A 24,028-nucleotide genomic window follows, 5' to 3' on the forward strand; every position below is an offset into this window, starting at 1 on the left:
TTCGCCTTTAGCATCTTTCTGCTTGATGAGTTGATAAAAGCTTGTCCTAGTTTCTTGAACCTGTTTTGTAGCAATAACTCAGACTGCATTTTTTTCTTTCTATTGTTTCCTTGAGGTTTAAAACTATTTGGTACATTTATGTTTGCTTTTCTGTGGTTTTCAGTTCCAAGGAGGATTTTCTTCCCTATCCATCTCTCCACAGATCCTCTGCAGAGCCAGAGATGTCTGTTCATTTTCTGTTTATAATTAGAAATTATAATCTGATAAATTGATGTCTCAACATATCCTCTCTCATGGGCATTTTTTCTATTGAGTTTGATGTTTCCATTCTTTATGCTGCAGTATTGACTGTCACATCTTAAGCCCTCTCTATGTTTTGATCAATTTCATATCACTTGCTTATATTCAGGATTGTGGAGTTGATTTCTGATTTATTGGTTTACCTTGATGATTATTTGTTTGGGTAGAAATTTCAGAAGTATGTAATGATAATTGAAGAACCTGAAAAGTCCATCTAATTGAAGGCTGAGATGTTTTTCTTTTTTTTTTTTTTTAACATTCAATAGGTTCACAGAAATACACTTGACTCTAACAATTTTTGTGTATTTCTCCTTTTCTTAAGATCCGATGTTGTAAAGGTTTCACTAGAAAACTTCCTTTGCCACTGATGGGTTGCCAAAACATATTCATGTGATGTACAGCAAAAAAAGAAATCTAAAAGTAATGGCCACTTTTGGGGAAAAACAAACTCTCTATGAAGGGTCATGACTTCTTAAAAACATTTTAAAGATTTTCAAGCCACTTCACTTTCAGGTTGTTTGTATGCCTATTATAGATCATTTTAAGGATAAAGAAAAGTATAAAGAGGAAAAATGTAAGCAGTACTTCCATCACCATTTAAAGGCTACCTGCTATTTCTGTGCAACCTCAAACTTTCTTGAAGGCTTAGCCTAGCGACCACCTGCCCTTTTCTGAGTCTTCCGCCTCAACGGATTGTTTAGGACATTAAGAGTGGAAGACCGACTTTAAATATAAGGGCCCTTAGGATTTTTATGGAAGGGATGGAGCTGTAGGAAAAACCTACAAATTGCTCCAGAGATGACATCTTGTTCTTATTTAGCTTTCTTTGAGTCATTAACAGTCGGGCGCCACTGGTGCTGAAACTTATCATTATTATAACCGCAAATGGGTTAATGCCCAAACAAAGCTATATTCTTGGGGCTGGTTCCCAGCTCCACCGCACAGACCCCAAGAGCAGCACCCTCCAAATCCCAGGATAATGCCCCACAAATGAGGTGATGTCAAATGTTCAGCCCGAACTCAAAATTCTCTTCTTTTATCTGGGAGCTCACATTTGCTGGCAGGGAAGAGCCAAGGGGAAAATAAATAAATAAACGTCAAGCCAACAAACCCTAAAAAAAGAGGCTATGTGGTTTAGCGGTCAGACCACTATCCTGGAGGTTGAGATCGCTGCGATACAGTTCCAGCTCTCCCACTGACTGGCTGGATGATGCTAGACAAGTCATTTTCCTGACACGGTCCTCGGTTTCCCTACTTAGAAAAGGGAGCACTGCTTTAGAAAGTTTTTATGAGCACAAATGAATTGACCTGTGAATAGCTTCAGGTTGCTTGGAAATAAAATGAAATTGCAATCCTTAATAATTACCATCCTATTACTTAATTAATAATACAGTAAAAAGCCACAGGTGTTAAAGTTATGAAACTCCCATACCCTCAAGGTGCATGGGGGATGGGGCAGGGCAGTGGGAGGCAAGGGTGGAGGAAGAAGGCAAAATTTTTCAAATCAAATTTGCAGAACTTCACATCAAATACCAAATTAGCAAATTTATTACCTCAAGATAATAAATGCTGCCCTGAGTTTGGCTTTGGCCCTTTATCCTTACCACATCTAAACTCAGAGTGACTCACAGGAGCCTAGAAATGAGACATACACAATTTTAAGGGAAAGGGAGAATTAGGAGGTTTGAAGCTTCTGCTGGAGGAGGCTAAGAATAGACCCACTCAGAACACAAAGAGAGCCTCCTCTTTCCTCTTCCTCCCAGTGTAGGTGGTCTACTGGTTTCCCAGTCATTCCTTTGAAAAAATGATTTTTGTTTTCTTTCTGTCCGCAAAACCTCACCTTGTGTGGGGGAGAGCTAGCTAAAAATGTGAGGACAAAGTCGCTTTTTCTACTGCGTTAGAACTGTGACAAGTACTGTACAATACTAACCCCTTGTTGGGTGTGGAGAGGGGCTGAAAGACAAATACTGAATGTGAATATCTGGAGACTTGAAAACCACGGAGTTCTCTACCTTCTTAAAGGAAAAGTGAGCAATTAGGAATATGAGGGGGGAAAATCCAATAGGTGTCCTTGTTTGTGCATCCCACTCCCCCAAGACGTGGAGCGTCTTTTAGGGGGAAAAAAAAGACATTTGGGAAGGATATCAAATAGTAAGAGACAGAAGTAGAAGGAGGGGCTATAAAGATAAAGAGGAATTTGAGACGAAATGTCCATGAAGTCATAGATGATTTAATGAGCACCTTCTGGATGCCCAGTCTTGTCACAAGCAAAGACATCTCTGACCTCAAGGAGCAGCTGAGATATGGGCATGTGAAAGCACTTTGTAGTAATTTAAGATGGTAAATAATCAGATAAAATAGAAAGAAAGTGAAGTCACTCAGTCGTGTCTCACTCTTTGTGACCCCATGGACTATACCTAGCAGGTTCCTCCATCCATGGGATTTTCCAGGCAAGAGTACTGGAGTGGGTGCCATTGCCTTTTCCAGGGGGTCTTCCAGACCCCTGGAACCCAGGTCTCCTGCATTGCAGGCTGAGGCTTTACAGTCTGAGCCACCAGGGAAGCCACCAAAAAAAAAAAAAAAATTGATGATGGGATGTTAAATGTTTATGGAGATTTAGAGGTGGGAGCTACTATTGTGGGGCTTTCCTGGTGGGTCAGTTGGTAAAGAATCTGCCTGCTATGTAGGACACTGCCGGCAATGCAGGAGACTTGAGTTCAATCCCTGGGTCGGGAAGATCCCCTGGAGGAGAAAATGGCAACCCACTCCAGTATTCTTGCCTGGAGAATTCCATGGACAGAGGAGTCAGATGGGCTACAGTCTACGAGAGTAGGACACAACTTAGCGACTAAACCATCAAGGCTACTATTAGGATAACAGTTGTATAAAGCAGGAAGAGTCATGAAATTCAGAAATTGAGGGTATATGGAGGGCTGGCAATAAGTTTTCCACACCGGGAAATATGATGGTTTCAGAGGAACTCTCCGCCTCAAATTCCTCTAAAACCATCGCCTCAAGAAAGGGAGTCCAAAGAAACTAAGACCGCCGCGAGGCGACTGCTCCCGGAACTGGTACGGCCAGCTTGGAGTTGCGATACGGAAACTGTTTGCGTGACACCTCCTCCGCCTCCTGCCTCTCCCGCCGCGTGGGTGCCATGGCAACCGAGAGAGCCAGGAGACCTGGGTTCCGGAAGCCGAGGAGCTGGAGCTCTGAAGCCACCCTGATCAAAGGATGCTGAGTCCGGAGCGCCTAGCCCTACCGGACTACGAGTATCTGGGTAGGCGCTTCCTTCAGCTTTGGGGAAGGAAAGAAATGCCAACGCATTAGGCCAGGGTCTGGGGAGGAGGATGGGGCGGGATCTGAGTGTGAATGGGTCGGGTGGGCTAGGGAGGGGCGAGGAGGGGGCGCTGATCCAGGGGCCTGAAGGTGTAAGGCCCAGCGAAGAGGAAAACAACATCTGGGGAATAAAGAATGCTGAAGTGTACCCGCTGGAGCTCAGGCAGTGTGGACTGTGCTCACAGTGGGCTAGGTTGGAGTTGAGAATTGGCGGGGGTGGGGGGCTTTGGGGATGTTATGATACGCTGCTAGTGGAGTAACCTTAGAACCTTGAAGCGCCACATCAGTCATTCCGTGAGCCGTCATATAACCGTCACGGCGGCGGCAACTACACTTTCGAGTGTTTCTTTTACATTAGGCGCTATGCTAAGCATTTTACATGCATTCTTTATTGAATCTTCGTAACAGCCCTAGGAGGAAACTTTTCCTTCCATTTTGCAGACGGAGAAACTGAGGCTGAAGAGATAACTTACACAAAGCCACACCGCTAGGAAACGGTATGGCCTGGATCAGAACCTAATTTGCCCACTCCTGAGCTTGAGTTCTTGATCAGGAGGGCTGCGGCTGTAATACGTAATGCACACTTAGCACCTTCAGGGTGGATGAAAAAAGGGTGTGTGTAGGTATATGCATACGTGTAAGGACACGTGTTTTAAAACGTTGTTTAATCGCTAAGTCATGTCCAACTCTCTTGCAACCCCATGGACTGTAGCTGGCCAGGTTCCTCTGTCCATGGGGGTTTCCCAGGCAAGAATACTGGAGTGGGTTGCCATTTCCTTGTCCGGGGATCTTCCAGACCCAGAGATCGAACCCACGTCTCCTCCATTGGCAGGTGGATTGTTTACCACTGAGCCACCAAGGAAGCCCTTTAAAACATTAATAGACTTTACTTTTAAAGAAATTTTAAGTTTACAGGAAATTAAGCAAATATTATAGTGTTCCCATGTACTCCCAGTCAGTTTCCTGTTATTAACATCTGACATCTCTTAGTATAGTACACTTGTTACAGTTGATGGACCAATATTGATACGTTATTATTAACTAAGATCCACAGTTTGCCTTAGGGTCAGTCTGTGTCAGTACAGTTTTATGGGTTTTGACAAATGCATAGTGTCGGGTATCCACCATTATAGTACTGTGCAGAGTAGTTCCACCCCCTGTCTATTCATCCTTTCCCCTGTCCCCCAACCATTGACAACCATTGACCTTTTTACTCTCTCTAAAGTCTTACTTATTCAGAATATCATGCAGTGGAGTCACAGAGTGTATATCCTTTTCAGACTGGCTTTTTTCACTAAGCAATAATGCATTTTAGGTCCCTCCACATCTTTTCCAGGCTTGATAGCTCATTTCTTTTTATCACTGAGTAATATTCAATTGTATGGCTATATCGATACTATACACATTTTTTTAAATGAAAAACAATTCCAGTTTAAATTTCTGAATTTGTCATATGGAAACTAGATTAAAAAATATAAAGAAGTTTATAAGAAAAAGTCTCTTCCAGCCCTTTCCCCCTCATCTGCCAGTTTTCATCTGTCCTCAGCCCACTACTAGTAACCACTGTTAACTGGTTTCCTGGTGTCCTTCCAGAGTTTAGTTTATTATGTATATAAGAGGTAATGTATTTTTTTCTTTCTATATATCTCATAGTGATTTCTTTTTTTTTTTATTTTTATTTTTATTATTTTTTTTAATTTAATTTTATTTTTAAATTTACATAATTGTATTAGTTTTGCCAAATATCAAAATGAATCCGCCACAGGTATACATGTGTTCCCCATCCTGAACCCTCCTCCCTCCTCCCTCCCCATACCATCCCTCTGGGTCGTCCCAGTGCACTAGCCCCAAGCATCCAGTATCGTGCATCGAACCTGGACTGGCAACTCGTTTCTTACATGGTATTTTACATGTTTCAATGTCATTCTCCCAAATCTTCCCACTCTCTCCCTCTCCCACAGAGTCCATAGTGATTTCTATATCAGTGAGAGCTTTCTCATTCTTCTAAAAAAATTTTTAGCCACATAGTATTGAAATAATTTATTTGACCAGTTCTCGGTTGGTACACATGTTGTTTTTAGCCTTTTGCTATTACTGAAAATGTGTGTGTTGGTCGCTCAGTCATGTCCAGTCACGACCCTGTGGACTGTAGCCAGCCAGGCTCCTCTGTCCATGGAATTCTCCAGGCAAGAATACTGTAGTGGGTAGCCAGGAGATCTTCCCAACCCATGGATCAAACCCAGGTCTTCCGCACTGCAGGCAGATTCTTTACTGTCTGAACCACTCTGTCTAACCAGAGAAGGCCATTACTGAAAATGCCCCACTGAATAACCTGTAATTTTGTGCCATTACTAGTATATCTGCAAAGATAAAACCACAAAGTAAAATTGGTGGGTCAGAGATATATGCATTTTAAATATTGGTAGACATTGCTAAGTCATGTTTCACAGGGGTTGGACTGTTTTACACTGCTGTTAGCAATGTAGGAGAATCCCTGTTTCCCTATGGTCTTTCCAACAAAATATATCAAACTCAAACCATCAGATATTTTCAACTGGTTAGTGACAGATAGTCCCAGGGTAGATTTGATATGCGTTTCTCTTATGAAGTTAGGACTCTCTTCACCAAGGTTAAGGGGTATATGTGGCTTTTGAAAGGAGTATATATACCTATTTCTCCTAATTGGAGAAGGAAATGGTAACCCACTCCAGTATTCTTGCCCAGAAAATTCCACAGACAGAGGAGCCTGGCGGGCTATGGCCATGGGATCTCAAAGAGTTGGACTCAACTGAGCGATTTCACTCACTCATATATACCTAAAGAGCATAATTAAATCACAGATAATTTTGCATCCAATGAATAATAATGTCTAGCAATGCCTAGACTCTTGCTAAGAATTTTATGTTTTTTCTCTTACTTACTCGGTACTAATGAGTCTATGAAATATTTGAAAAGCCTAGTCCTTTGTTCAGTTCCTTGGATATTTGTCTCAAAGTCTTGACATATTTAAATTATATGCCTCAAAGGCTTGACATATTTAATATTACTGGTTCTTTGGTGAGTAGAAGTTAATGGTCCCTCCATAAGTGGCTTTTTTTTTCAGGGAGACTAAGCCAATGGCATTATTGATAATGAATTTATAAACAGAATCAAAGTTTCAGATTGGCCGAAAAAACTTCAGCATCCAACCACTTACCTAATTATTGAACCCTGGATTATTGAAGCTCTTTCAGGTTCTGTTGCATATTTAAGTGTCTTAACTCCATGTCCCAGTCACTGCCTAGACATTCATATTGCCCTAAGCAGGGTCATACTACTCACTGCCTTCCTCGCGGTTGCTCAAACCATACAACTCTGCTGAAATGCATTTGTCTTTAGTTGAGAGCAACCCTGCCCATTTCAGTTTGGTCTCTTTTAGAGGCATGCTGTTGCTGTTTGAAGCATTCACCCTCCATTTAACAACCACTGAAAATCGTCCCTTATAGATTAATTTAATGAAATATTTTCTGGTTTGAAAATTTAAATACTTGTGGAGGTTTTGTTTGACTTGATTTGGCTCTTCTCCTTTTCTTCTTTTTTTTTTTTTTAAATTATAAAGTCACGTGTGTAGAACTAGACAAGAAAATGCATACAGAAAAAGAAAATTGGGGAGACGGGAAAGCTCTAGGTATTCAGTGCATGGGAAAAGTGAAAGTTCAATATCCCTTAGTAAGTGTAAATGGAGACCTCTTTTTAGTATTATGTACAAATTACAGGGATACCTGTTCAGTGAATATCTATAGGTTTTCCTTTCTACCTGTTAGCCAGGGCTTCTATTTGCCTTTTTCACTACTAGTGAAGAAAAGAATCTTTCATCATGTTGGGTAAACTGATCCGTTCCCTGCTGACTTGGTGGATTTGGAACCTGTAATCATGGCCTGGAATGGCTTTAGTATCTTAAGATCATCATTACAGAATCAGCTCTGTGATGTTCATGCCTGCAGTCATCAGAATGGAGTGATAGAAACTGTGTTAATGCCCAGGCATAAATAGAGAGAGGAGAATCTGGAAAAGAGATGAAATAAATATAGAGCCCTTGAAAGAGTTCCAGCTTCATGAAAGCTACTTATTGGAAGCTTCTGCCAGAGGCTGAGGTGTGTCTGTGTATCTGGTTGGGTGTGGAGAGTTCTGTAGAGCCGAAGGGCGGCCTGTTCTGGTCCCAGGTTTGCAAAACACACTCCCTACGTGCTGACGTGAGTATAAGCAAGAGGGTGTGAAGTTTATCATCTTCCCCCACCTAGACTGGGGAGGTGCTTGCTCTCACTCATGCTCCTATTTACCACTTCTGTTTCTGTGGAAAGTGTTTGTTCTCACTAGGTTGGTAGTGGACCAGCATGATAGGTAACTCCAGGGAATCAGGGGTGGTCTTTCTCCTTTGCAGGCTGTACTTACAGAGGAATCATAATAAATTGGATAGTTTTTTTTTCTTAGTGTGGATCTTTTTTTTTTCTTTTTTGAGTTTGTTACAATATTGCTTCTGTTTTATGTGTTGGTTTTTTGGCTATGAGACCTGTGGGATCTTGGCTCCCCAACTAGGGATTGAACCCACACCCCCCACATTGGAAGGTGAAGTCTGAACCACTGGACTGTCAGGGAAGTCCCTGGATAGTTTTTTTGTTTTTTTGATTGGAAGATAATTGCTTTACAATGTCTCATTGGTTTCTGCGTACAACTGTGTGAATCAGCTGTAAGTATACATCCCCCTCTCTTGACCCTCTCTCCCACCCCCAACCCCCACAGTTATTTTGAAGCTATAGTTTTTGAACACTTCATTTATGCTTAACACTGTGCCTTAACTCGTTTCATCTTCACAACCGTCATACAAGGTATTATTAGGTAAAGGAGAAAGGGAAGGATATACCCAACTGAATGCAGAGTTCCAGAGAAGAGCAAGGAGGGATAAGAAAACCTTCTTAAGTGAACAGTGTGAAGAAATAGAGGAAAACGATAAAATGGGAAACACTAGAAATCTCTTCAAGAAAATTGGAGATACCAAGGGAACATTTCAAGCAAACATAGGAACAATAAAGGAGGAGGAAATGGCAAGGACCTAACAGAAACTGAAGAGATTAAGAAGAGATGTCAAAAATACACAGAACTATGCAAAAAAGGCCTTAATGACCCAGATAACCACCATGGTGTGGTCACTCATCTAGAGCCGGACATTCTGGAGTGTGAAGTCAGTAGACCTTAGGAAGCATTACTACAGACAAAGCTAGTGGAGGTGATGGAATTCTAGCTGAGTTATTTTAAATCCTAAAAGATGATGCTGTGAAAGTGCTGCACTCAACATGCCAGCAAATTTGGAAAACTCCAGCAGTGGCCACAGGACTGGAAAAGGTCAGTTTTCATTCCAATCCCAAAGAAGGGCAACGCCAAAGAATGTGCTCATTTCACATGCTAGCAAGGTCATGCTCAAAATCCTTTAAGCTAGGCTTCAACAGTCCATGAACCAAGAATTTCCAGATGTACAAGCTGGATTTAGAAAAGGCAGAGGAACCAGAGGTCAAATTGTCAACATCTGCTGGATCATAGAAAAAAAGCAAGGGAATTCCAGCTAAACATCTACTTTTGCTTCATTGACTACTCCAAAGCCTTTGTGTGGATCACAACAAACTGTGGGACATTCTTAAAGAGATAGGAATACCAGACCACCTTACCCGCCTTCTGAGAAATCTGTATGCAGATTTAAGAAACAACAGTTAGAAACGGACATGGAACAACAGACCAGTTCAAAAATGGGAAAGGAGGACTTCAAGGTTGTATATTGTTACACTGCTTATTTAACTTATATGCAGAGTACATCGTGCAAAATGCCAGGCTGGATGAATCACAAGCTGGAATCAAGATTGCTGGGAGAAGTAACAACAACCCCAGACATGCAGGTGTGTGTGTGTGTGTGTGTGTGTGTGTGTGTGTGTGTGTGTGCTTAGTTGCTCAATTGTGTTACCCTTTGCAACCAGGCTCTTCTGTCCATGGAGATTCTCCAGGCAAGAATCCTGGAGCGGGTTGCCATGCCCTGCTCAAGGGCAGAAAGTAAAGAGGAACAAAGAGCCTCTTGATGAGGGTGAAAGAGGAGAGTGAGAATCTGGCTTAAAACCCAGCATTCAAAAAGCTAAGAATGTAGCATCTGGTCCCATCACTTTATGGCAAATTGATGGGGAAAAAGTGGAAACAGTGGCAGATTTTATATCCTTGGGCTCCAAAATCACTGCAGATGGTAACTGCAGTCATGAAATTAAAAGACCATTGCTTCTTGGAAGAAAAGCTATGACAAATCTAGATAGCATATTAAAAAACAGAGACATCACTTTGCTGACAAAGGTCCGTGTAGTCAAAGCTATTATTTTTCCAGTAGTCATGTATAGATAGATGTGAGAGTTGGACTATAAAGAAGGCTGAGCGCTGAAGAACTGATTCTTTCAAATTGTGGTGCTGGAGAAGACTCTCGAGAGTCCCTTGGACAGCAAGGAGATCAAACCAGTCAATCCTAAAGGAAATCAACTCTGAATATTCATTGGAAGGACTGATAATGAATGCAAAAAGCCAACTCATTGGGAAAGACCCTGAAGCTGAGAAAGATGGAGGGCAGGAGGAGAAGTGGGTGACAGAGGATGAGATGGTTGGATGGCATCACCAACTTAATGGACATGAGTTTGAACAAACTCAAGGAGATTGTGAAGGACAGGGAAGCCTGGTGTGTTGTAGTCCGTGGGGTCACAAAAAGTTGAACACAGCTTAGCAACTGAACAACAATAATTATTAGTCCTATTTAGTAGTTATTCAAATCTCATTTTACAAATAAGAAAACTGAATCTTAGAAAGGCTAATTGATTTGTACAAAGTCACATAGGTGGTGATGCAGATTCAGATCCAGGTTTATGGAATTCCATGCCTGTTTTCCCCTCTCTTCAGTTCGGTTCAGTTCAGTTGCTCAACCATGACTCTTTGCGACCCCGTGGACTGTAGCACGCCAGGCCTCCCTGTCCATCACCAACTCCCAGAGTTTACCCAAAGTCATGTCCAGTGAGTCGGTGATGCCATCCAACTGTCTCATCCTCTGTCATCTCCTTCTCCTCCTGCCTTCAATCTTTCCCAGCATCAGCATCTTTTCAAATGGGTCAGCTCTTCGCATGAGGTGGCCAAAGTATTGGAGTTTCAGCGTCAACATCAGTCCTTCCAATGAACACCCAGGACTGATCTCCTTTAGGATGGACTGGTTGGATCTCCTTGCAGTCCAAGGGACTCTCAAGAGTCTTCTCCAACACCACAGTTCAAACCCAGAGATAAAAATAAACAAACCAAAATAGCTGCTGCCTGTAAAGGGTGTGATCCTTGCTTCCCTTTTAAGACTGGAGCTCTTAAACAGTTCATTAGTTGCAAACAAGTGTCCTGAGAACAGAAATTGTATCTTACTCATCCTTGTATACCTGCCTTTCACAATACAGACACCTTATACATACCTGTGTGTTACATAAAAGTGAAAGTGTTAGTTGCTCAGTTGTGTCCAACTCTTTGCAACCCCATGGACTGTAGCCCACTAGGCGCCTCTGTCCATGGGATTCTCCAGGCAAGAATACTGGAATGGGTTTCCATTTCTTTCTCCAGGGGATCTTCCCCACCCAGGGATTGAACCCCGGTCTCCTGCATTGTGGGCAAACTCTTTACCACCTGAGCCACCCATGCAACATGAATAATCTGACCTTAGGGTCCCCCAAGTGTGAGCAGTTACAACAATAACTGACTTATTAAGTACTTAGTATGTACCAGGTGACATTCTATATACTTTACATATTAATGCACATGAAGATAGTTTCAGTTTTTATCTCTATTTCATAGATGAGGAAACTGCAGCACCAAGGCATTAAATAAATAGTGAGTCCTGGAGGCAGGATTCTAATCCAGCAGTCTAATTTCAGAGTCTGCATTGTTAAACTCTATGCTACAAACACCTTGAACAACTCCAAAAAGGAGGCTCCATGGTTGCATGGATTCTGGAGTCAGTTCAGATGACTCCAAGGGCTTAATTTAACATTTCTGCCAGGAGGGGGCGTCCTAGGAATCAGGATGGATCCAAGAATAGTAAAATTCCAGTTCCTTCTTCCACTGGACTCATCTCTCAAAGGCAAGCAGTAAGGAAGATTACGACTAAAAATAGACCGTTTAGGGGAGCTTGCGTGACCGTAATCTATGTACTTTGTGCAGCTGTGTGACCTTGAGGAAGTTACTCAACCTCTCTGTGCCTCAGATGCCTAATCTGCAAAATATAGATAATAATACCTCATGCATACAAGCTTTTAGAGCAACACCTGGCTGATACATTATGAAAAGAGGATGTACAAAGATAAGTAAGATATCTTTTCCTCTAGAGCATCTAGGTAGGTGCTCAGTAGATATAAGCTGCTATTATTATTCCTGTTTTTTAATAAAAACATGTAATACATCTGTGGCAATGGGTCACGGAGCCGGACACGACTGAAGCAATCTAGCACACACAATACATCTGTGGTACCCATGAAACTGCCTCTCAGATCTCCTAGTGTGGGAGGGGAAGATCATTAACTCCAGCTCTCAATCCAACACCTTGTTCACACTGAGGTCACGCTTCCTGCAGGCTGCTCCCAGCAGATGACTGGGTGAGGCAGGCAGACCCACTTTTATGAGAAGTGTGACTCCTCTAATGGTGACTTAGGCTTGAGGACTCCCACCGCACCGCAGTCTAATACTCCCATTCTCTTCTCTACGCGGGTCAGCCCTGCAGTGCATCTGTCACCTCTCGGAGTCTCTTCCAGCTCCCTCCGCATATTCCCTCATGGGCTTTTCATCCCCTAAATCTCTTGCATGTCTGATCCTGTCTTCTTGTCTGCTTCTCAGAGTCCCTGGACTAAAACAGCCTCCAACAGTCACTGATACAGTCCCTTTCAGTCATGAGGTTAAAATTTCTTCAAGCCTTGGCAGAGGTTCTGACACATGACTGCTTCTATGTTGAAGATTCTTAAGTGTTACTAATCTTGGTTTGGGGTTTGTTTCTTTTTTTTTGCATTTGCTGATATCAACTTGTTTTATTGCCAGACATAATTTCTCTTTTTGCTTTTGGATGAGTCTTGATAAGCAAACGTAATTTTGTTGGAATATATTCAGTTCAGTTCAGTTCAGTCCAGTCGCTCAGTCGTGTCTGACTCTTGGCGACCCCATGAACCACAGCACACCAGGCCTCCCTGTCCATCACCAACTCCCAGAGTCCACCCAAACCCATGTCCATCGAGTCAGTGATGCCATCCAACCATCTCATCCTCTGTCGTCTCCTTCTCCTCCTGCCCTCAGTCTTTCCCAGCATCAGGGTGTTTTCAAATGAGTCAGCTCTTCACATGAAGTGGCCAAAGTATTGGAGTTTCAGCTTCAACATCAGTCTTTCCAATCTCCCAAACCCAGCCTCATGCTAGGAAACATTGCCATTTATAGTAAGTCAGAAGAAATACTCATAGGATTTTAGAGAGCTCGGGTTGTTGCAGAAAGAAAAGGAATAAATACTATAGGTGTTACACTGATTCCCTAAATCTTTGTAAACTAGGTTTATAATAATAAAGCTGGTCACTTAGAAACAGTAATGCATATGTTCACATAATCATGAACGTAATATTCATAAGTGACTGTAACACAAAGTAACTGTGTAATAAGTGCCGACTGGGAAAAATTGAGGGCAGGAGGAGAAGGGGATGGTTGAATGCCATCACTGACTCAATGGACATGAGTTTGAGCAAGCTCTGGGAGTTGGTGAAGGACAGGTAAGCCTGGCATGCTGCAGTCCACGGGGTCTCAAAGACTTGGACATGACTGAGCGACTGAACTGAACTGAAACTGGGAAAAGAGCGGAGACACCTGCCTACATACAGTTCACTCAGTCTGTTATAGCACTTAGATCCCATCTCCCATGTATGGCGTAAGTTTCCTGCAGGGAGTGGCACGTTATATTCATGCTTTGCTTTATATAGAGAAGCTATTCAGGGAACAAGAAAGAAAGAATGGAAGGAAGGAAGAATTAGGAAGAGAAGAAAGGAAGGGGAAAGGGGGAAGAAGAAAGAGATGATTTTGTGGACATGTGCCTTACTGTTTTTAAGTGACCAGCTTCATATATTGTAAACCTATGAATAGTATCCAGAGACTTAGGAAGTCAGCATTTAACATCTATAATATTTATTTATTTTCCTTTCTGCAACAACCCGAGCACTCTAAAGTCCCATGAGCATTTCTGTTGACATATTGTAAACAGCAATGGGTTGGATTGGCACTAGCATAGGGTTGGATTTGGAAGGTTCACTTATCATATTCAAACAAAAGCAAGTTTGCCTATCAGGATTCATCCAAAAGCAAAAGAAATCGCCATCACAGGGGCAGCAGCTCCCTAGGCGGCCCAGTTCTGGGGTGTGCCTCTGGGAGCTGTTCCTGGAAGTTCAGCCTAGACTCTGCTTCAGTCATCTTTCTAAGGATTCCATAAGCTACTTAATAAATGTAATCAATGTTTCTGTTGGAGGGGGTTAGGGATGGGGAACGGAGGTTGTCGGAGGAGAGCAAGTGAGTTCTAAGGCATGCTGTTTGTTGACCATTACCCACCTCTGTTTCTCCTGGGTAACTGACTACAGGTGATGTCAGTACTATTCTACGGATTAAAAATAGTTCTGTAAATTTTTTACTTTGCCTATCATTTATATATTCAGGTAATCTTAAAGTCTTCCCTCCAAATGCTATCTAAAAGTTGGAGATCACTATTTTTTGTTATAAATACCACATTTGCTAAATGAGTGAATTTAGGAAGCTGACTAGGTAATCAAAGTTTTAAAAAGTAATAAAAAAGACTTCAGAAGAGATAGATGATCAAGTTATCTCTGGTTCATCTTCCAGTTTATATGCTTCTTAGCGCTTATCACAATTATCTTATTAATCTATTCGTGTATCTTGTTACTGTCTGTTTCTTACTAGAATGTAAGCATAAGGGCAGGCTCATTCTCTCAGTATCTCCAAAATCTAGCACAGTGCTTGGCCCAAGTTAAGTGCACAGTTGTTAAATGAACAGCGTGCTTTATGTGGGCTTTCCAGATGGTGCTAGTGGTAAGACCCTGCCTGCCAATGCAGAAGATGTAAGAGGCTTGGGTTCAGTCCCTGGGTCAGGAAGATTGCCGGGAGGAGGGCATGGCAACCCACTTCAGTGTTCTTGTCTGGAGAATCCCATGGACAGAGGAGCTTGGCGGGCTGCAGTCCTTGGGGTTGCAAAGAGTCGGTCACGACTCAAGCGACTTAGCACACACGCACACTGCTTTAAATAGCAAAATAATTTTTTTTTCAAATGAAAGAAAGGAATCCAGCTCAGAAAATAGTTATTGAATTCCTGCTGTGTGAGAGACACTAGGGTTTTTTTCCCTTCTTCCATTGACAACCAAAGGAGAACTGATTAAAATCTTTGCTCTGAATGCTGTCCAAATGTTGGGGATCACCATTACTTGCATATATACTATGTTTACTAAATGAGTAAATATAATTTCTTGGTTGACACCATGTTTTCTCTGTTTTGATTACACAGCAGTAAGATTTAGTTCCTTTTTTCAAATGGTTTCTTATGAAGGAAGGAAATTTTATACCATTTTGAGGCATCTCCTGGAGATCCCGTTTTCAGTTGGGCAGAGTAACATGCTTTGATTAAGCCTGGAATTACCCTTGTCAGCCAATTGCTGGGTGCTTCCCTACGGGCCTTAGGAAATAGCTCATCCTATGATTGGAATTTCAAGTCAAAACACATTTATCTGAGCAGAATTTTAATGATTTATCAAAGAGAGGAGGGGTTTTCCCAAACACATCTGAACTTACCAAATTACTGATCCCATTAGCTATGTTTTCTCTTAAGCACTTCTCTTTAAACAAAGTAATTACAGCTGAAATCATCCAATGTATTTTTCATAAAAGCTTTTGACTAAGTTGTGTTTGATTAGCAGGAACCCAGTAAAAGTAAATATTGTTTGAGAAGGCACTTTCTGAGCCCTTTCTTTTTCTTCATTGAATTAGCTTTTTTGAAAGCACTGTTCTTTGGAGAGAGTAAGAGCCTTTTTCCAGCTGTCCTATTGTGTAGCCCAAGGTCTTGTTAATACTATTATCTGGCCCTGAGATTACAGGTAATTGTGATAAAACACAGGCTTCAGTTTCTGTAATCTCAGACAGAAATCTGTTTGTGCCCTGGCCTTCACATCAGGTGTTTGTGAAATTCAGACTTCTCTCACCTGAAAGAGCACCCCCACCCCCCGCCCCGGCCCCCAGTAAACAGAGGTATCTGGCAGGGAAAGGGCTGTATAAGAGCCATTGCCTTTATTTATTTATTTTTTTTAATCATGTGGCAGAACTCCTCCTGTGGCCAACTTACATACAACATGTGCCCTAAATGGGAAAATTATATATTTTAAAATAGGCATGCTTAAAACAATAACACTTTTGAATGTGAAATGTACCAGAAGGCCGCATGTCTCTGGCTTTGCTTGTCAAATGGAGAGGCTGCCAGAACCACTCGGCTCCATGGTTCTCATGCCCTAAAGTCCTGGAAACTGACACGTAAGTAGGCAACGCACAAAGAAGCTCAGCCCATGAGAATGAGTTTGGGCGCCCGGGCTGCCCCCTTTCTCTCTGTGTGGAGTTCTTTCCAGCTTCGCTTCTCCTGTCCCATCACAGTGGTTTTCAGAAAGGAGAGATTAAACGCATCTGGTATTTCAGCGTGTTAGCTGCACAGGCAACATGAGGCTAGCACTCAGGCCACTGTTGAGCCTGTCATATGGAAGGAATTGCTTTTCAGGGGAGATTATAATTGTGTATGTAGCCACACAAATGCACATTCTGCCTGGAGGGAAATGCACAGAAGAGGAGGCCTTATGCTGCCACTCAGGTCTCTTTGTGGAGGGCTGCATAAGGAGCCCTTACATGGCATAGTCAACTCTTCTGGGCTTAATGAGTCATCTTTTTGTGTGATGCCTACTTCAAAAAAAAAAAAGGTGGGGGGACGGGGGAGGATGGGAGTAGAGGGGGAGAAGAAGAAACACACTCTTCCCCAAGTGAGTTGCTTTTATTGGCCCTGCAGCTTTGTCTAAGAGTTTTGCAGATTCCTGATGACATCATTTATAATGCTAGTGCACAGACAGTAAACAAAAAAATAATTTAGCTTTCAGGCATTTTGACAAAACTTGAATAGTCCAATTTAGAGAAATGATAATGAGCTTTATGAACAGTAAGCACATGAGCTTAAACAGCAAGCATGACCCCAGTCTTTCTTGGAATGTGACACATTGAAAGATGACTGTAGAGAAAACCAGAAGCTTGACACTTTTGAATCACGTGCAGTTCAGACTGGAGCCTACGGTCTAGTGTTAATCCCATGCAGTGTGTTCTGGTTAGTGGCTGAAGTACAGGCTACCAAGTGAGCAAGTCATTAAGCCCCTTGAGCCCTAGCGTTGTACCTGTGAGAAAGGAAAAGGTAATATTACCACCTACCTCACTGGAATGTTAGAAGATTGAGACGATAAACATGTAGAACTCTTTATAAGAAAGATATTTTGTAAATAGAAAATACCATTATTACTCTCCTTGATCAAATTTCCCCAACACGAGGAGTTGATAAAAGCTACCTCAGACTGGGTTGAGAGGATGAATTAATTAATATATGTCAGTTATCTTACAGTAAGGTATTTAATGAGACCTAAAATTGTCTTTCTTGATAGTCTGTAGACCACCAAACCTGATATTTAAGCACATGATTAACTTACAAAGTCTTACACGTGCTGTCGGTCTTTTGCCTTGCCTTCGAGAATTGGCATGGTAGGGAATGGTGCATACTCTACCATGTGGTGGTGGAAGAAAATAAGTTAGGTCTTCAGGAAGCATGGCCCTGCCTCTTTTCTTTTCAAGGTTATGCCTACAGATGATCTTTGGAGTCTTGCTAATCTTTGTTGCCCTGTCTGAACATAGGTAGTGGCTGTTTGGACCTTTATTCTTCCAGTAAATATTTGGTTTTGATTTCATGTTTCTAAAGAAGAAACAAGCTTATAAGGAAAAGAAGTGATTGATTTATCTTACATTGTGAACTTTTCTTATCATATTTCTTAGTAGTTTAAGAGAAAATAATTGTTGTTGAGGGACCTAACTCTGAGTTCCCTAACTGGAAAGGTCTTAAACTAAGCCAAGTAATAAAAACCGCTTTGGTTGTTATCTTTAAAGAAGGGATACCGGAAAAGACTTTATATTTTTTAAATGACAAAATTATCACTGACATCTCTGCTTCCATTTGTGTTGGTATTTGCATAAGGTTTTAGGCAACAAAACCTGAGACGACCCCCTTGAAAACAGTGTAATTTTCAATGTAATTTTCATCTTCTGTTTCCAAGTACACTAATGTTTGGATAACCTCACTTCCCAGATTTCATTTTGTATTAGATGACACAAAATGGGAAACGCTATTTCATTTAAACTCTAAACCCTCAGCAGAGATTCTCTCTCGTACATTTTTTTAAATTAATTAATTAATTTTTTTACTTTACGATATTGTATTGGTTTTGCCATACATTGACATGAATCTGCCACAGGTGTAACATGTGTTCCCCATCCTGAACCCCCCTCCCACCTCCCTCCTTATCCCATCTCTCAGGGTTATCCCAGTGCACCAGCCCCGAGCACTCTGTCTCATGCATCAAACCTGGACTGGCGATTCACTTCACATATGGTAATATACATGTTTCAATGCCATTCTCCAAAATCATCCCACCCTCGCCCTCTCCCACAGAGTCCAAAAGACTGTTCTATACATCTGTGTCTCTTTTGCTGTCTCGCATACAGGGTCATCATTACCATCTTTCTAAATTCCATATATATCCATATATATGTATTGGTGTTTTTCTTTCTGGCTTACTTCACTCTGTATAATAGGCTCCAGTTTCATCCACCTCATTAGAACTGATTCAAATGTATTCTTTTTAATGGCTGAGTAATACTCCATTGTGTATATGTACCACAGCTTTCTTATCCATTCATCTACTGATGGACTTCTAGGTTGCTTCCATGTCCTGGCTATTGTAAACAGTGCTGCCATGAACACTGGGGTACACGTGTCTCTTTCAATTCTAATTTCCTCGGTGTGTATGCCCAGCAGTGGGATTGCTGGGTCATATGGCAATTCTATTTCCAGTTCTTTAAGGAATCTCCACACTGTTCTCCATAGTGGCCGTACTAATTTGCATTCCCACCAACAGTGTAAGAGGGTTCCCTTTTCTCCACACCCTCTCCAGCATTTATTGCTTGTAGACTTTTTGACAGCAGCCATTCTGACTGGTGTGAGATGGTACCTCATTGTGGTTTTGACTTGCATTTCTCTGATAATGAGTGATGTTGAGCATCTTTTCGGGTGTTTGTTAGCCATCTGTATGTCTTCTTTGGAGAAATGTCTGTTTAGTTCTTTGGCCCCTTTCTTGATCGGGTTGCTTATTTTTCTGGAATTGAGCTGCAGGAGTTGCTTGTAATTTTTGAGATTAATTCCTTGTCAGTTGCTTCATTTGCTCTTATTTTCTCCTGTTCTGACGGCTGTCTTTTCACCTGCTTATAGTTTCCTTTGTTGTGCAGAAGCTTTTAATTTTAATTAGGGCCCATTTGTTTATTTTTGCTTTTATTTCCCATATTCTGGGAGGTGGGTCATAGAGGATCCTGCTGTGGTTTATGTCGGAGGGTGTTTGGCCTATGTTTCTCTCTTTTTAAATACAGAGATAATATTCCAGCTTCTAAGTAAGCCCAGCCCCCCAAATACTGTCTTAAGTGGGAAATATATTCAAACAGATGTTCTTGGTATGCCAGCTGGAGTCATTCTCATATCCAGGAGGACTAGAATCGGTCCTTATATTTGTGAGGTAGGTACCAGCTTGACCCTCACTTTTCCATGAGGAAACTGAAATTTAGGTTATGTAACTTGCCCAAGGTCATCCAGCTAGTAAATATGGAGGTGAAGCTTGAATGAAATTTATCTAACTCTAGAGCCTGTGTTGTCAGCTACTTTGCTTTTAGGTCTGATTTCTCAAGGCCTGCTTTCTTATTCAGTTCATAAGGATTTAAGGATTAGAACTTAGTATTTTAACAGAAATGTCTATGGAATATATGATATATTCCCCATATTCCCTGGTATATAATAGAACATAACGTTTTCTTGATGACATGGTGTCATTATTTTAGACGTTTGTACTGTAGATGTGTTATGACATTTACTGGGGTGTATGTTAGGAAACAGGGACCCAGAGAGCTTAAGTAAAATTTCCATCGTTCATGTAGATAGCAGTAGGTGGAGCTAAGATTTAATTCTAGTTCTTCTGATTCCAAATTTAGTGGTTTAGGTGCCACTTAATCAGTGTTGGTTAAATCTGACTGGTAGCTGTCATTGATTAATGACAAGAACATCCCCTGTTGCTCAAAACTCCTCTCTCTCCAGACTAATGTTTCCTACTAGGTCAGTAAGCTGGTGAGTGTATTGAGGTTCTGTACTTTAGGTGATTTTGTGCCACTGATCTCAGGGTGATGGTTGAGCAACTGCCCCCTCCAGTGCAATGGCTTATACAGGAGAGAACTTTATTTCTCTCTCCCTTAACCTAGGTCCAGGATGCAGAAGGCAGAAATCTGCTCTAGGAAGCCATCGCAGGATTTCAGGCTAGCAGGGTAGCCATGCCATTTGAAATCCGTGGTTTCTGAGGATGCCTCCGTTGTAGCCATTTCCTGTCACAAAAAGGAAAAGGGGAAGGAATGAGTACAGGGCAAATAACTTTTAAGCAAATAAGGCAGAAGTTGCAAACATCACTTGTGCTCACATTTCATGGGTGAGGACTTAACATAAGACCACCGCTAATTGCAGAGGAGCTTGGGAAGTCCAACCAGACATCGTGTGTGAGAAGAATACGAGCACGTATTTTGCATAGGAGCACATATATTCGGAGTGCCGACAATAACCTACCATACCTGGTCTGTGCGTAGTTAGTAGCCGCTTGCCCTTGTTCAGAGGGGGAGCGCAGATACTCCAGTAGGTGTTTGGCTTTTCCTCCCCGATGTCTGCCTCTTCAAGTACAGTGTATTTTATCGGTTGTCCCTGTTCTCCACTCTTTTACCTTACACTACTACTGAGCTTGATTGCTCCCTTTTTATTATTATTATTATTATTATTTTCATAACTCTGTATCTCCAGTCATTTCTCTTGGATCACTTCTCTGTCCTTAGTAAACATTTCCAACTAATCAGAATAGTTCCTTTCTACACTTCAGGGAGCACATGTAATTGTTGGAGTTTTAGTTCTTCTTTATTGTGTTGCTTGCTGTCTGTTGGAGCTTACTTTTGCTGCCAAATAAAAATTTTTTGAGTGGGGAGTTAGACCCATGGTAGAAACTTAAATCTTGTCTCCAGAGAGAGAGTTTTACAGTGAATAAAGATATTTGTCTTCCTAGGCTGAGAGTAAGAGATTTAGAAGGACGAGGAAAATGTGGGGATGCAGAAACTGGGGGAGGAGTGAGTTTCAAGATGGAGGGAGTGTTCAGTGCTATCAGCTGCCTCCAAGAGGTCAAATGAGATAAGAGCTGCAAAAGGGATTGTTAGTGGCATTAGGTGAGAAGTGTCAGTGGAGCGCTGTGGCAGGATGCCAGGTTTGCCTGTAAATGGGAAGGGTGAGGGATTTGAGACAGTAGGTAGGATAGACTTGTTTCCAGAAGTTTGGTGGACTGGGAAAGGACAGGGGCTGGTAGCAAGGGTAGGCGAGAGTTTATTGCTGTTTTGAAGTTTTTAGAGTCTTGAATATGTTTACAGGCTGAAGGAAAGGGAGCCATTGTAGAGGAGAGAGGGATGAGCCAAGAGAATAAGATGATTAAATGATGCAATACTTTTTTAAAAGAGGTGGGAGAACATTTCAGGATCAAGGGCAGAGGTGCAAGCTTGTTTTTAGAGGTGGGATTCAGGACCATGTTTATTCATTAGGCACTACAGGCATTGTGCCAAATCTATAAACGGTTTTGAAATGTTTGGAAATACTTGATAGCTAAAAAATACTTGTGTGTATGTGTGTGCTCACTTGTGTCCGACTCTTTGTGACCCCATGGACTGTAGCCCGCCAGGCTCCTCTGTCCACAGGATTTTCCAGGCCAGAATGCTCAAGTGGGTTGTCATTTTCTACCCTGGGGATCTTCCCAACCCGGGGATTGAACCTGCATCTCTTGTGCCTCCTGTATTGGCAGGGGGATTCTTTATCACTGTATCACCTGGGAAGCCTCCAAAATACTATTTATTGACCCTAAAATATGGGTAAATGTTTAATTATACATTTATAAAACATAGTATAATACCACTTTTATTGTTATATTTAGTATGGAAAAGCATTTTATTACATTTAAAAGCAACTTTTACATGCTCACAAGGTAATGCTCAAAATCCTTAAAGCTATGCTTCAGTAGTAGGTGAACCAAGAGCTTCCAGATGTATAAGCTGGATTTTAAAAAAGGCAGAGGAAAAAAAAAAAAAGGCAGAGGAACCAGAGATCAAATTGCCAGCATCCATTGGATCATAGAAAAAACAAGGGAATTCCAAAAAAACATCTACTTCTGTTTTATTGACTACTCAAAAACCTTTGACTGTGGATCACAACAAACTGTGGAAAACTCTTAAAGAGACAGGAATACCAGACAACCTTACCCACCTCCTGAGAAAACTGTATGCAGGTCAAGAAGCAACAGTTAGAACCGAACATGGAGCAACAGACTGGTTCAAAATTGGGAAACGATAGGTCAAGGCTGCATATTGTCACCCTGCTTATTTAACTTATATGCAGAGTACATCATGTGAAATGCTGGGCTAGATGAATCACAAGCTGGAATCAAGATTGCCAGGAGAAATATCAGCCACCTCAGATACGCAGTAGATACCACTCTAATGGCAGAAATCAGAGAGGAACTAAAGAACCTTTTGATGAAGGTGAAAGAGGAGAGTAAAAAAGCTGGCTTAAACTCAGCATTATAAAACTAAGATCATGGCATCTGGTCCCATCACTTTATGGCAAATAGATGGGGAAAAATTGGAAACAGTGGCAGATTTTATTTTCTTGGGCTCCAAAACCACTGCAGACCATGACTGCAGCTATGAAATTAAAAGATGCTTGCTCCTTGGAAGAAAAGCTATGACAAACCTAGACAATATATTGAAAAGCAGAGACATCACTTTGCCAACAAAGGTCCATGTAGTCAAAGCTGTGGTTTTCCCAGTAGTCATGGATAGATATGAGAGTTGGACCATAAAGAAGGCTGAGTGTGAAAGAATTGACGCTTTCATACTGTGGTTTTGGAGAAGGCTCTTGAGAGTCCCTTGGACAGCAAGGAGATCATACCAATCAATCCTAAAAGAAATCAACCCTGAATATTCATTGCAAGGACTGATGCTAAAGCTGAAGCTCCAGTACTTTGACCACCTGATGCAAAGAGCCAACTCATTGGAAAAGACTCTGCTGCTAGGAAAGATTGAGGGCAGGAGGAGAAGGGGCAACAGAGGCTGAGATGGTTGGATGGTATCACCAACTCAATGGACATGAGTTTGAGCAAACTCAGGGAGATAGTGAAGGACAGGGAAGCCTGATGTGCTGTAGTCCACGGAGTCACAAAGAGTTGGCCATGACTTAGCAACTGAACAACAAAAGCAAGTTATAGGTAAGATTTTTTGCAATTAGCAGATCCTAAGTGTGAATTCATGTCCTAACATGGTTTTAAAAGAACTCTGCTGCTGCTAAGTCACTTCATTCGTGTCCGACTCTGAGTGACCCCATAGATGGCAGCCCACCAGGCTCCCCTATCCCTGGGATTCTCCAGGCAAGAACACTGGAGTGGGTTGCCATTTCCTTCTCCAATGCATGAAAGTGAAAGGTGAAAGTGAAGTCGCTCAGTCATGTCCGACTCTTCAAGACCCCATGGACTGCAGCCTACCAGGCTCCTCCGTCCATGGGATTTTCCAGGCAAGAGTGCTGGAGTGGGTTGCCATTGCCTTCTCCGTTAAAACAACTCTACAAGAATATTATTCAGCATAAAAAAGAAGTCCTGCCACTTGCAACAGCGTAAATGGATGTTGAAGGCATTATTTTAAGTGAAGTAAGTTAAAGACAAATACTGTATGATCTCACTAGCATGTATGTAATATTTAATATATTAAAAAACCCCTAGACTCATAGATACCAAAGAGGTGGAGGGTGGGTGAAATGGATAAAGGTGGGAAAAAGTACAAATATCTAGTAATACAATAAATAATCCCTGGGGATGTAATGTACAGCATGGTGACT

The 24,028-nt window shown here is 41.7% G+C and overlaps 1 protein-coding gene across 2 annotated transcripts in view; it reads left to right on the forward strand.

Annotated features, from left to right (window-relative positions):
• The first annotated feature begins 3,407 nt into the window (after window positions 1-3,407).
• The window catches only part of CSTPP1 (centriolar satellite-associated tubulin polyglutamylase complex regulator 1), a 210,733-nt gene continuing 190,112 nt past the window's right edge, over window positions 3,408-24,028 (forward strand). Inside the window, exon 1 of one of the 2 annotated variants that reach the window (XM_061381444.1) lies at window positions 3,408-3,577. In XM_061381444.1, the coding sequence (XP_061237428.1) occupies window positions 3,532-3,577 (46 nt within the window). In that variant the 5' untranslated portion in view covers window positions 3,408-3,531. The remainder of the gene's footprint in view (window positions 3,578-24,028) is intronic. The other variant, XM_061381443.1, reaches the window with a different exon arrangement.

This window comes from Bos javanicus, chromosome 15 (genome assembly GCF_032452875.1).
Source record: "Bos javanicus breed banteng chromosome 15, ARS-OSU_banteng_1.0, whole genome shotgun sequence".
NCBI classification, from domain to species: Eukaryota; Metazoa; Chordata; class Mammalia; order Artiodactyla; family Bovidae; genus Bos; species Bos javanicus.